The sequence below is a fragment of the Leopardus geoffroyi genome, chromosome X (genome assembly GCF_018350155.1).
Source record: "Leopardus geoffroyi isolate Oge1 chromosome X, O.geoffroyi_Oge1_pat1.0, whole genome shotgun sequence".
NCBI classification, from domain to species: domain Eukaryota; kingdom Metazoa; phylum Chordata; class Mammalia; order Carnivora; family Felidae; genus Leopardus; species Leopardus geoffroyi.
In genome coordinates, this window is record NC_059343.1 from 108,139,764 (window position 1) to 108,153,036 (window position 13,273).

The window sequence follows — 13,273 nt, forward strand, 5'->3', positions numbered from 1 at the left end:
CTTTTGCCTCAGCCCGGGCTTGTGGCATCAAAAGCCCTGGTTTGGAATGTTCTGGTTGGAATTGCCATTAGAAGCCATCTAACACCACAGTTCTTGGACAGGTGTGGGGACCCACTGGTGGCTCGGGGCTAGTTGGGAGAGAAGGGTAGTATGATAGCTGGCCTTCTAAGAGCCGTGCATCATCTATATGAGCAATTCCTCATGCTCTAGTGCTGGCTCCCACATCTGGATTTGCCCTTGGTAATGTCACATGTGAGAGCACATGCCAGGGTCAAGGGAGACGAGTTAAGAACTCTTGGATCTTGCTCAACCCCCTTGTTTCACAAATTGGAGAAACTGAGGCTGCAGCTATTCATTTCCCAGACGTACTGATCTTTTGTCATGTACTGGGCATGGCGGTCAGTCCTGTGGGGGAAATAAAGAACACATGGGCATGGCCCTCCCTAAAGAGCTTGCATTGAAATAATATGATAAGGATGCCTCACTCTTTATAATGCCTTTTAAAGGGGTTTTGCCTATGTTACTTCATTTAATTCTCCCACCAGCCCTCTGATGTGGAATATATTTTCTCTATTTTATGGACATAGAAACTGAGGCTCTGGGAGGTTGTGACTTGCCTCCAGCCAATTACACAGCTAGTGGTCAAGCCACATAACACTGATATTAGTTAAGAGGTAAGGGTAGACCCAATCTATACTCCCTATACATGGGCATTAGGACAGACCTATAGGGTGAGGCTGTTGTCAATGAAGTTCCCAGTGCCTCTCAGGAATCGGTGCTCTGGATCTGGAAAGAGCTGTCAAAATCACAACCACACTTTAAAAAAAATTTTTTTAACATTTACTCATTTTTTTGAGAGGCAGAGTGAGATACAGAGTATGAGCAGGGATGGGGCAGAGAGAGAGGGAGACACAGAATCTGAAGCAGGCTCCAAGCTCTGAGCTGTCAGCACAGAACCCGATGCAGGGCTTGAACTCACAAACTGTGAGATCATGACCTGAGCTTAAGTTGAATGCCCAACTGACTGAGCCACCCAGGTGCCCCACACTTTTTTTTTTTTAATGTTTATTCATCTTTGAAAGAGAGGGAAAAAGGCTGAGTGGGGGAGGGCCAGAGAGAGAGAGACAGAGGATCTGAAGCGGGCTCTGCGCTGAGACCAGAAAGCTCGATGTGGGGCTCGAACTCATGAACCGCAAGATTATGGCCTGAGCAGAAGTCAGATGCTTGACTGACTGAGCCAGCCAGGTGCCCCACAACACTTTTTGAAGCTAGAAAGTACTTTATTTAGTGAGCTGTGGCTAGAATTAGAGATGCCGCCCAGGGTATTCCAGTGACTTGATTTCCAGCCAGGGAAGACAGCAGGTTTCTGCGACTGCCCACCAACTAAGTAGGCCTATGACACCTTCTGGTTTCAGGGAGTTTCTGTGGCTTTGATCTTTGTGTCCTCAGAGGGTGACCAATCAGGCCATCAGGTGGATGAGCTGAAGCTATGAAGGGAGACGGCTCCATTTACTCCCTACCCGGGTGTGCTTCATAGTAGCTTAAGCAGAGCTGCTAAATTTGCTTTCATACTGGAATGGAGAAGGAGACAAAGAGGATGGGGGAGAAGTTGAAAAGAAAGTTGTAATTTGCTCTGGGCTATGGGGGAAATCCTTTTAAAATTACCCTCATAGTGAGTACAGCCAGATGGGCCGCCCCCTACTGGCAGGGCTAGGAGTCGTCACCTGCTTGGAGAGGGGAGACTCCCATGTTGAAGTATGGTGTCCATTTGAGAAGCATTTAGTGGAATCATCAGCACCACACTATCAGATACTGGTAGCTGATAGTTATACAACTTTGCACTGAGATTCTAACCCCCAAAGCCTCTGATTCATCTTAGAGGAGGGCATTGCTTTTATGTGTTCCATTTCCCTGACATCCATTCTTTCCTGTTTCTTGCCTTCAGATTTAAAGGCCCGTAAGCAGAAGACTTCCTCCCAAAGTTCGGAGCACCGCCTCAGAAACAGGAACCTTCTCTTGCCCAGCAAAGCCCAGGGGATCTCGGATTCACCAAATGGTTTCCTCCCGAATAACCTGGAGGAGCCAGCCTGCCTTGAGAATTCAGAAAAGCCATCAGGAAAACGAAAGTGCAAAACCAAGCACATGGCGAATGTCTCAGAAGAGGCAAAGGTGCGTTGGCAGCGAGGGGAGTTAGGGTGAGGGGAGCAGGCTAAGGCGGCAGACTTTCCACAGGCTCCTTGATGAATGGTCCTCTGAGTGAGGGAGTGGATGGAAACGACCAAATTAACCCATATTTATTCCAGTATTTTGAACTAGTCCTAGAAGAATTGGGGGTTGCATTTGAAAAATGGGAACTAGGGGCTCAGTTGGTTAAGTGTCCAACTTCAGGTCGTGATCTCACTGTTGGTGGGTTTGAGCCCCGCGTCGGGCTCCGTGCTGTCGGCTCAGAGCCTGGAGCCTGCTTCGGATTCTGTGTCTCCCCCTCTCTCTGTCTCTCTCTCTCTGTCTCTGTCTCTCTCTCTCAAAAATAAATAAACATTAGAAAATAGAAAAATGGGAACTAAAGTTATAGCTAACAATAAGAGACTGCAAACTCTCAGGTTTGGCTCATGATGGCTTTTCTTCAACAATCCTTGGATCTCCTTTGAGTTAAGGAAGAGTTGAAGAATATGGCAGGATGTTAGCCTGAATAGCTTGTTAATATCCAATCAAGAAGCTTTTGTCTGGGCTTAACTCACTTGAAACCAATCAGAGAGCTTTCTGAATCAATCAAGGTAGAAAACAACTTGTAGAAGCAAGGATGTTGATATCTAGACAAAGGTTGCTTGAGGGTCGGGCTGAAGGAGCTCTAGCTGCCCTTCCCCACACCCAACTCCCCATTTTGTTTGCTTCTTGGGCACTCACCAGTCAGTAGCCGGGCCAGCATTCTAGAACCCCATTCATAGTTGACATTTTTTTTTGGTCTGATGTTCACAGCATTGGTTTTGAGTTCCACACTGTACCATTCGAAAAAAAATCACGTGGTCCTCGGTCCTCGGTGAGCTTTACATTTGAGAGAAGTGAAGGTCCAGGTTCAAATGTATACCCATAATATGTATTTGTCATTGGCAACCAAAAAAAGGGTCATATTGGGCTTGTTTGGTGGTTGTGACTTTAACAGCTCTTTCCAGCTTCATTCAGGGATCCCTGAGTGGCACTGACAGAAGGCGGGAGACCCAGGGGCTCATCTTCCCCTCCTTTCCCCTTCCCTCTCCCTCTCCTGGAATCTGGTTCCAGCTCAGACAAGGTACTCAAGCCTATTTCCTCATCTTTAAATTGGAGATGATACTCCATGTCTTTTCCATCTCACAAGGGTGCTTGGGGGAACAAAGGAGGCAACTGATGTAAAAGGCTTTGATAACCGTAAAGTGCTCTTTGAGGTTGGTATACATCCTCAAGCTTCAGGTCGAGGCAGGGATAAGAGGACAGAGGCACAGATTGGCAAGGTAGCAGTGACCATTCCCTCAGACCCCCAGAGGGGGCGGGGTAGGGGAAGGAATAAAGAAGTCTGGTCTGTGCTGAGTGCTATTCACGTGGTCGTCCTTAATTCCCACAGCGGCTATTAGAGGTAGGCACTGTTGTCTTCATCTTATGGTGAGGACACTAAGGCTCAGGAAGGTTAAAGGCCTTCCAGGAGGTTACTCAGTGGTCATGAGTGACAAAGTTGGGATGTGAAGCAGGCCTGACTGCCGTGGCTCTTTCCATATGCCTCCACCCTGTGAATGGGTGGCTTCAGTCTGTACCCAGGAGACACCGGGGGAGGGGGTGGCCAGGCAGGGACACACTGCAACCCTGAGCAGCTCTGGTGAAAAGTGGGCATCCCCCTCCTCTTCCCTGCTCCTCCCCAGACACTCAGATGGCCCTGTCCCACACAAAGGTGACCAGCCGCCTGCCGGTCAGCAGCACATGCTGATACTTGTGCCTGGTTATTCTGCCTGGCAGTGTCTGCAGCAGTGTCCCTCCCAGAGAGGTTTTGCCCCTTCACAGGGCCTCCCTTTCTCCCTCCCGCCTTTCTTTCTCTCCCAGTCACCACCACCTGCTCTGATTACCCCCATGGCATGGTGCTTTGTAGTGAGAAGCAAGGCAGGGGGAAGGCGGAGGATGCGCCTGCAACACTAAAGCTGGGGTATTGGCCAAAGGCTTCTTCCCACAGGAGCTCCAAGCCAGGGAGGGGGAGGGGGCCCCCATTTGTTCTTGCTCCCCCCCGCTCAGGCAGCCTCCCTGGTCTCTGGCAGCTCTTGCCCCCAGAAGGAGAGTCACCCTTTGGCTCCTGGCTTGGCTTAGCAAAAACCTAGGCACTTTACCCAGAATCCTCCAGTATTGCTATTACATACCTCTACCCTCGTGGCCGTAGAGCAACACTCTCCACTCATAGCCAGTGCCTTCCTGCTAGTGACTGTACCTCTCTGCCCTTTTAGGATAGGGATGGATAACAGCTCTGGTTGTCTCAGGATTTATTGGAGGAAACAAATGCCCTGGGCTCTGGTCTTTTCCCTGCTGCCATTCCTTTCCTGACTTCAGGATTTTCTAGGCAACTTTCCTGTGTTCCCAGGGCCCTGCACATAGCTGGCTTGAATCTAGTCAACAAATGTCTGTTGTGATGATGTGTCCAGCCCTGACTTAAGTGCTGTAAGGAACAAAAGAGAAGATGACAATATGAACCCTGCCACCAAGCAACTTAAAACCTAGCAAGGGAGGCCAGACTTGTCCATGAAACAGTGGAAGGAGGTTAAAAGTCAAGCATTAGGCACCAGATTATTTGTTTCAGGCTAGGTGTTCTGGGTGTGCAGAGAAAGAAAGCTAGAGTAATGTAGAATGTTTTAAAAGACATAGGATTTCAGTGAGACCTTGATAATGCTCTGAGGGATTTGGCTAAGTGGTATGCATTAGTTATCTCTGGTGGTGTAACAGATTACCCTAAAACTTTGCAGCTCAACACAACAATAAATGTCCCACAGCTTCTGGGGGTCAGGAATTCATGAGCAGCTTAGCTGGGCCTGGCTTGGGGTCTCCCACAAGGTTGTAGTCAAGGTGTCAGCCAGGGGTCCATTACCCTGAAGGCTTGACTGGGGCTGGAGGGTCTACTTCCAGGGTCACCCCCTCACACGGCTGGCAAATTGATGCTGGTTGTTGGCAGAAGGCCTCCTTTCCTTGCCCCATGGGCTTATCCAAAGGACTGCTTGAGTGTCCTCATGACACGGTGGCTGCTTTCCCCCAGAACAAGTGATCCAAAAGAAAGCAAGGCTGAAGCCACATTGTCTTTTAGGAAGTAGCCTTGGAAGTTACACACCATCATCTGCAATCTCCTAGTGGCTATGTAGAACAGCCCTGTCCAATGCAGGAGGGGGCTACGTATGAGCACAAACATCAGGAGGGATCATCAGGGGCCATCTTAGAATCTGATGAGGGCAAAGTCTGCCCTTTGGTCGCCCAGTGAGTCATATCCCTCCCACATGCAAGGTGTACCCATGTCTCCCAAGGCCCCCCAAAGTCTTGTCCAAATATGACATCAGTTCCCAGTTAAAGTGTTTTTAAAATTTATTTATTTTGAGAGATAGAGAGCAGGGGAGGGGCAGGGAGACAGAGAGAGACAATTCTGAGCAGGTTCCACGTGGTCAGCAAAGAGCCCAATGTGGGGCTCAATCTCATGAACTGTGAGATCATGACCTGAGCTGAGTTCAAGAGCCAGACGCTGAACCGACTAGCCACCCAGGCATCCCAGCATCAGTTCCCAGTTTAGAATCTCATCATCCAACTTAGGTTCAGGTGCAAATGAGGCTCCATGGGTCTGGTTCCTGAGTACAGTTCCTTGAACACATTTCCTCCCCATGTGAAGACCCCACAAGGGAGAAAGGGAGGCTCAGAGAGGTTGGGCCTTCACGCAGGTCTTGGCACTAGTAGGTGGCAGAGCCAAAACCCAGGTCTGTTTCACTCTTACGCCCGAGTGCTTTCCACCACCCAGGCTGAGCATGAATGTGATCTTGGGACTTGGTATGGAGGAAGGTGGAAAGAGGCTGGGGAAGGTTTGAAGGCAGGTTTTTGCAATAAGAGTGAAGGCCTTGGCCATTGTGCTTCCTCAGTCAAAGAAGTCTCCACTTCTCTTTACTCTCAGTTTGCTTCTGCTTATTTAGAAGTAGGACTTGTAAAAACCTCAACAAAGGGGGCTTGAGGCAGGTGCTTGAGGCAGGGCTTGAGGCAGGTGCTTGAGGCAGGGCTTGAGGCAGGGCATGCAGAGTGCTTGATGGAAGCTGGGATATATCCCCCTCAATCTCTGATTTCTGAGCCCTTGGTCAATCATTGGTTTATGTGGTTGAGTATTTGAGCCCCTCAGCATCTGCACACTGGGTAGTAACTGGTGGGAGCCTGTGCTGATCCGGAACTGCATCTCTGGTTTCCAGGGCAAAGGTCGTTGGAGCCAGCAGAAGACGCGATCTCCCAAATCTCCCACCCCAGTGAAACCCACCGAACCATGCACACCTTCTAAGTCCCGAAGTGCCGGCCCAGAGGAGGCCTCCGAGTCACCTACAGCCCGGCAGATCCCCCCAGAGGCACGTCGGCTCATAGTGAACAAGAATGCAGGCGAGACCCTCCTGCAGCGGGCAGCACGTCTTGGCTATAAGGTAGGGAGCTCCCTGGCAGCAGGATGCCACTGCCCGAGCATCTGTGAAGAAACTTCTCCCCATTGGCTCTTCTGTGGCCTGGGCAGGGCTTTGTTTGGGGTTTCAACTTTGACTGGACTCCTTCTACTGCCCAGATGGCCTCTGGGGCCAGCTAGCAAGGTGTGTGGGAATGAAAGCTCATTTGAATATCAATTGGGAATGAAAATAATTGAAATGGTAACACAATATTGATAATCCAACACATTCCTAGGCCAGAAACGGGATTTTGATGTCTTGAATTTCCCTTTGTGCTGGCTCCCCCACTCAGAGAGAAACAGGGGTGATCATTGCTCACTCTTCATATTCTCCCTCGGCCCCCACTTTGGCTCCCAGTAGTGGAGAAGGCAGTAGTGTATGGGGGGGGGCAGGGCTGGGTTTCCCTACCATACACTACTTCCCTATGGGTTGGAAAGGAAGCTGGCATTTATTGAGCACCACTTTTGTCCTATTAACAGCTCTGATTTCTTCATATCATTTCATCTCACTGTTAACCTATGGAGGTAGGTTTTATTAGCCCCATTCTACACGTGAGAACATCAAGGCTTAGCGATGCGAAATGATGTGTCCCTTACTACTTCATGTGTATGAGCCTGAATTCTCACCAAGGTCTTTTTGATGCCCAAGTAGCAGGGTAGGGTGGAAGCCTGACTCAGTGACCATAATTAAATTTTGTTGGACGTTTTTGTTGATATGAACTTCTTGACCATTTATCTTTGCCCACCACACCAATTGTTTCCTCAGGATTTGCTCTTAAGGGTGGAGCTGCTGGGTTATAGAGTAGACCCTGATTTTTTTTAAGGCTTCCAATACCTACAACTGACGCATTTAAAGACAATTGCACTCCCAGCCAGGCTGGTCAGCACAGGGGAACTGCCTTGAGAGTGCCCATCTTTCTTGAGTACCTAGTGTGGGGGCTGGGATAGGTGCTAAGGGAGATCTAAGGAAAAAAAGATGACCAACTCCTGTCCTCAAGTTTAACCTTGTACCTGGGGCCAAACTAGCAAATAGGAAACCATGGGAGAACTGACCAGGGCAGGAGCAGGCTGGGCAGCCTGTTGTGGGAGGGAGGGAGGAGGAGTCTGAGGCCTGGGAGAAGAGGTGAACGTCTGCGCTGGTGAGGAGGGTATGGGGCCTTGTGCTCTTCTGGGTACGGCCAGCCTGATAGTTCCTATATCCAAGGGACAGCACCTCCAACACAGGCACACGGTCACTCACGTTCGCTCGCTTACTCACTCACTTCTAGTCAGCCAGCCTGCAAGCTAGCTGTCAGTCGGGATGCCTGGGTGGACCATGTTGCCAGGACCTGCCAGAGGGCTGATGATAGGCCACTGGTAGCCACTCTTCCCCTCAGAAGAAGGGTTGCCTCTCCCCTCCCCCTCAGTGTATTCACCAGATTCATCCCAGACTAGCTGGGATGCTTCCAGTCCTGGAGTCCCACCTCTGGTCCTGTCGTGTAGCCCAGGGACGCTGCTCATTACTACGTGAATAAATGACTACGCTAGATTATACTCGGAGCAATCCTGATTTGAGGGGAGGGTAGAACTGAGTGCCCCAGCATAAACATCCAAAGCTAGTACTTAAAACAATTAAAGCCAGCATCCAGAGATAGTATTTAAACCAATTCTTCTTCCTTGTTCTCGAATCACTACCAGAGGCTGTGCTTGCCACCACATGTCTCATTTCTGTGGTCTGGTGCTGTCTTGCAAAGCCCCAAACTAGGGAACCAGTGCTCAGGGACTTGAGGCCTGAGAGTTCGACCTCATGGTGGGCAGTGAGCCTCTCTCAGGACCTCACCCCAACAACCCACACCCAGATGAGTGAGTATCATTGGTCATAAGAAATGTCTCCCCGCTGCTAAGAAAATAGCCCAGAGCCGAGGCCGTGGAAATGGACCTCAGGACTGACTTGGGTGACAAACGATTTTGAGACTTGTCTGTTAGTCCCCGGAATAAGACTTAACTCTCCGGACATTTGGAGAGCTTTGAAGCTAACTGGAGTGATGTCAAGAATTAGGCCTCTCTTTGCTCATGGAGCTCTCCCTGTCCCCACAGGACGTTGTTCTCTACTGCCTCCAGAAAGACAGTGAGGACGTGAATCACCGCGACAACGCTGGCTACACAGCCCTGCATGAGGCCTGCTCCAGGGGCTGGACGGACATCCTGAACATCCTGTTGGAGCACGGGGCTAATGTGAACTGCAGTGCGCAGGATGGCACGAGGCAAGAAGGCCGTTCCCCGCCCCCCACCTCCACCCCCAGCTCAGCCCCTCACTCAGAAGAGCTTGCTACAGCCTGGACTTTCACAGCAGGCTACACCAGGCTATACGTAGCAGAGAGGCCTTGTTAGGAGGTGTTTTGAGAAGAAGGCTGCAGACTGCAGAGGGGCAGGAGTGCCCACTAGGGCAGGAGTGGATGAGTTCCTGGCTGGCCCATCCATGTTGGTGACTAAGGGCAGGTTGGGGTCATCTAGGGATCATCCCATCAAGTGCAGCTTTACCAGGAACACCACTCGGGCGTCCCGCAAATCCTCCTGGTGGCGCATCTATCTCAGGCAGCATCTTGGGCTCTAGGAACTAGGAGGCTGACCTTAGGGTGACATCCCAGATTTGATTCTTGACTTGATGTCTGTACACTTGAAAAAAAAAGATACCTGCTGGGTCTTAAAGAAATTGCACCCATTCCCCTCTATCAGAGGGCCTACTTCCTGGGCAACATCGAGACATGAGCTGCATATCAAGTAGGGAGACTTGGGTCAGAGGATGCAGGCTCTGATTGGCCACTACCTGGTGCGTGGAGCCACTCTACTCATTCCTGCTCCAGGGTGGTCATCCAGATCTTTCTGTTCATACCCTCAGCATCTGCTTTAAGATTATCCTTGGTCGGTTTCCTGTTCTCTCCCAAACTCAAGAGCTACCAGTGAAGCTACTTGGTACCCTAGGGACTGTCCCAAAATGTAGGGGGAACCTTGGAGAGAAAAATGGGGGGTGGGGAGAAAGAGGCACAGAGAGAGGAGAAGGACATAGGGAGATACGATGAGAGGTGTAGGCTAGAGGTGGTTCCTCTGCCCTAAGTCTTGCCCACATTATCCTAGGGTTATCTTACTTTATTTTCCCCTGATGAAGTAGTCTGAGGCCTAGACACCCAGGCTCCCACTTGGGCCCTGTTGTCCTCACCCTGTGTCATCTCTGCAGGCCAGTTCATGATGCAGTGGTCAATGACAACCTGGAGACCATCTGGCTCTTGCTGTCTTATGGGGCCGACCCCACACTGGCCACCTACTCGGGACAGACAGCCATGAAGCTGGCCAGCAGTGACACCATGAAGCGTTTTCTCAGCGGTAAGCACAGCCCAGGCTTGAAGCCATCATCCTTGGGGCTAGCCTCCAATTCCTAAACTCCTGAGGAGGTATTCTTCATCTCTCTCCATCTCAACTCCCATGAGAGGTGTCAGCCCTCTGCAGGCTTTCCTTGAAGTGTCTCTGAAATCTCTATGCACTTGAAAAAGCCTAAAAGTCCACTTCCTCTTGTTCCGGTACTATGAGTGTCCATATCGCATGCATCCTCTTCAGGGCCGTGGTAGTCCACAGGGACCCGCTTCCTAGCTAGGCATGTGAGGTAGGCCTCCTTGTGAGGCAGCAGCTCCACTGGGGGCAAAGTGTGTTGACCCATGTTTTGAACAGGATGTTAGTTACTAAGAAATGACACTTAGCATTTTGCTTTTGTTCTTGCACTTTCTCCTTGTTGGTGATCATAGTGGAACCTTCAGGACCCCTCCTAATGCTGTATTTCTCACAGCCCTTGCCTGTGGTAACTGATGTTCCCTCTGTACCCCCCTGTACCTTTTTCTTCCTCTGTCACCTGACCCCTCTGGAAGAGTGTCTGGTATTCAGGCCCATGACAAGGGCCACAAGCCAACATGCATTTATGTTCTCATTAGTGGACAGCCATGGTTTGTCTGCAATTAGGTAGCTCTACCAAGTTGGGCAGTGGGGAGGACAGAAGTGGGTATGTCTAGTGTGGGCATGCTCACTGGGAATCTCCTCAGACTTGACCTCTGGATGAAGGAACTCCGCCTCCTTGGTGACATCACAGCTCGGCCCTTGCTCTAGCAGTTTCTTCTTCACACTGCCAGAGTGCTCAACAGAAGGAGCCGCTGGCAGTGTCTCACTGACCCTCTGTGGAGGCTTCATTGTTTGTGCTTGAATCTCTTTCAGACTGGGATCCTATGGGACAAAGGGTTTGCTCAAGGCCACTGACTCTCACCCGGGCTGTGGCCCTAGATAGTCCTGAATCCCCACCTCCCCAAATACAGTTCTGGGCTCCCAACCAGGAGATCATTTATTTATTGAACAAAGGTTAACTAGGTAGCTGATGATGGAGGAAGAAACAAAGGAATGTGAACTAAAGGTCCCAATGGAAGGAGGACTAGGTGGGAAGCACCACCTTGATACAAATAAAAGCTGAGGGAGAAGTGATGGAAAGCCGTGGAGGGAGGCCTTGACTCCTTCCTGCTCAGCCATCCTTCATTGGGCCCCCAGTAAAGCCGCCAAACCCTGCAGTCATTGGTCACTGTGTACAGGCTTCAGGCCTCCCAGCGGGACCCAGCCCCCTCTAACCAGGTGGCAGGACTGCCTTTTCCCTCCCCCCAGCTCTGGGGCTGTCCCAGGCCACTGTCTGTGAAGGGCAGAGCAGTTTGGGGTTGCTCATTCAGTCATTTGTCCCGGGCCAGTGATGACTCTTGTTCACTTTGGCTGCACCATCTTGGGGGCTCAGGGCCCCTTCTCACATATCATGTGCCACATGCACTGTCTAAGATACACACACACATGCTGTCTGCACTCCAGCTGATTCCCAGGGGAAGCTGGCACAGATGAACATCCAGAACTTCTCAACATGATAAAAGCACTGCATGAATCTCTGTCTCTGACCAACAGGTTTAATCCAGGGCCTCTCTGTGCTAGAGACTGCCCTCCGGCGGGTCTTGGGGCCCTCTGGATCCAAATAAAGCCATCTCTGACCACCTCAATAAGCGGACAAACTCCTTTCTTCCCCGACCCTTTCTCCAAAATCCCAAAGGAATTCGAATGTTGAGACCATTTTCAGTAACTAAAAATTTAGAAACAAACCCATTTTTATCTCTTCCCATTTCTGTTAGCTAATCCCAGCTACTAGCCAGCCTCTTTTTAAAATTTTTTAATGTTTATTCATTTTTTGAGAGACAGAGCATGAGTGGGGGAGGGGCAGAGAGAGAGAGGGAGACACAGAATCTGAAGCAAGCTCCAGGCTCTGAACTGACAGCACAGAGCCTGACGTGGGGCTCGAACTCATAAACTGTGAGATTATGACCTGAGCCTGAGTCGGACGCTTAACCAACTGAGCCACTCAGGGGCCCCTACTAGCCAGCCTTTTGATGCCTCCTTAAACTAACCTGAATGCCAGCTCATGTTGCAGAGTCAAGAGAAGACTTTACTTTTTTTTTAATAAAGATTTTATTTTTAAGTAATTGCTACAACCAACATGGGGCTCAAACTCACAAACCTGAGATCAATAGTCGCATGCTCCACCAACTGGGACAGCCAGGCGCCCCAAGAGAAGACTTCTCTTAATTCTGACACTTGATAGCATGTCCAAGCCAAACACCTTCATGCAGATCTTGACATTGTTTCTCAACCTCTTAGGCACAGAGCTATAGTTTCATCATGGGGGCCAGAACTGAACTGAACGGAGTGTTAGAACAGGGCCACCTCTTTTCCATGCAAATACCAAGTGATGCTCAGACGCAGATCTCTTTCTGGCTGTTTGAGAAAGTGCTAGCAGCACCTGGCCCTAGCCCCAGGGAGGCAGACACTGGCAGGAGTCAGCAGGCTCCTGAGAGAGGGAACTTGGGCCCAGAGGTTGTTTTGGGGAGATGAGAAGACAATACTCAGGTTTTTTTTTAATTGAGGTGAAAATCACCTAATATAACCATTTGGAAGTGAATGATTCAGTGGCACTTAGCATATTGACAATATTATGTAACTATCATCAGGGGCTTAATTCCTTGAACTGAGTATTTCTCTTTTGTATTAATCCCAGCCATCCCCCCCACCCACACCAGATGTCACAGAAGCACTGGACAGGGTGGTCTAGTGGCTGGAGGAAGCGCCATGGGCTGAGAAGTGTGGGAAGCATTTCCCTCACTGCCCACCGCCCCAGCCCCTAAATCTGGATGCGTTTGGGTGGACTTCTAGATGTATTTTTTTTTTAACTTTGCCTGTCGGGCAGAGGTATTTAAAAAGCTTTTTGCTTTTCATCCCCAAACATTTGCCTGACCAGACTCTCTGTAGATTAATTGTCTTCTCCCTCCCCTGGTGGATATCCCACTGGGCAGAAAATGAAGGCGAATCCCTGTAGGGTGCAAAGGGCTCCATTTTCTGCAGGTGGAAACGATGAGCGAGAGCCTCACTGTTGCTCCTGGTGTGGAGCTTCCTTCTCTTTGTGCAAGGCTCCTGTTCTGGAAAAGTCTGGGAACCAAACCCTCTTTTAAAATTTTTTTTTTTCAACGTTTATTTATTTTTGGGACAGAGAGAGACAGAGCA

The 13,273-nt window shown here is 50.0% G+C and overlaps 1 protein-coding gene across 8 annotated transcripts in view; it reads left to right on the forward strand.

Moving 5' to 3' along the window:
- The window catches only part of BCORL1 (BCL6 corepressor like 1), a 64,616-nt gene that overhangs the window by 39,165 nt on the left and 12,178 nt on the right, over nt 1–13,273 (forward strand). For all 8 annotated transcript variants that reach the window (XM_045473103.1, XM_045473108.1, XM_045473101.1 and 5 more), the window contains 4 exons: nt 1,946–2,169; nt 6,438–6,659; nt 8,750–8,916; nt 9,888–10,033. In XM_045473103.1, the coding sequence (XP_045329059.1) occupies nt 1,946–2,169; nt 6,438–6,659; nt 8,750–8,916; nt 9,888–10,033 (759 nt within the window). The remainder of the gene's footprint in view (nt 1–1,945; nt 2,170–6,437; nt 6,660–8,749; nt 8,917–9,887; nt 10,034–13,273) is intronic.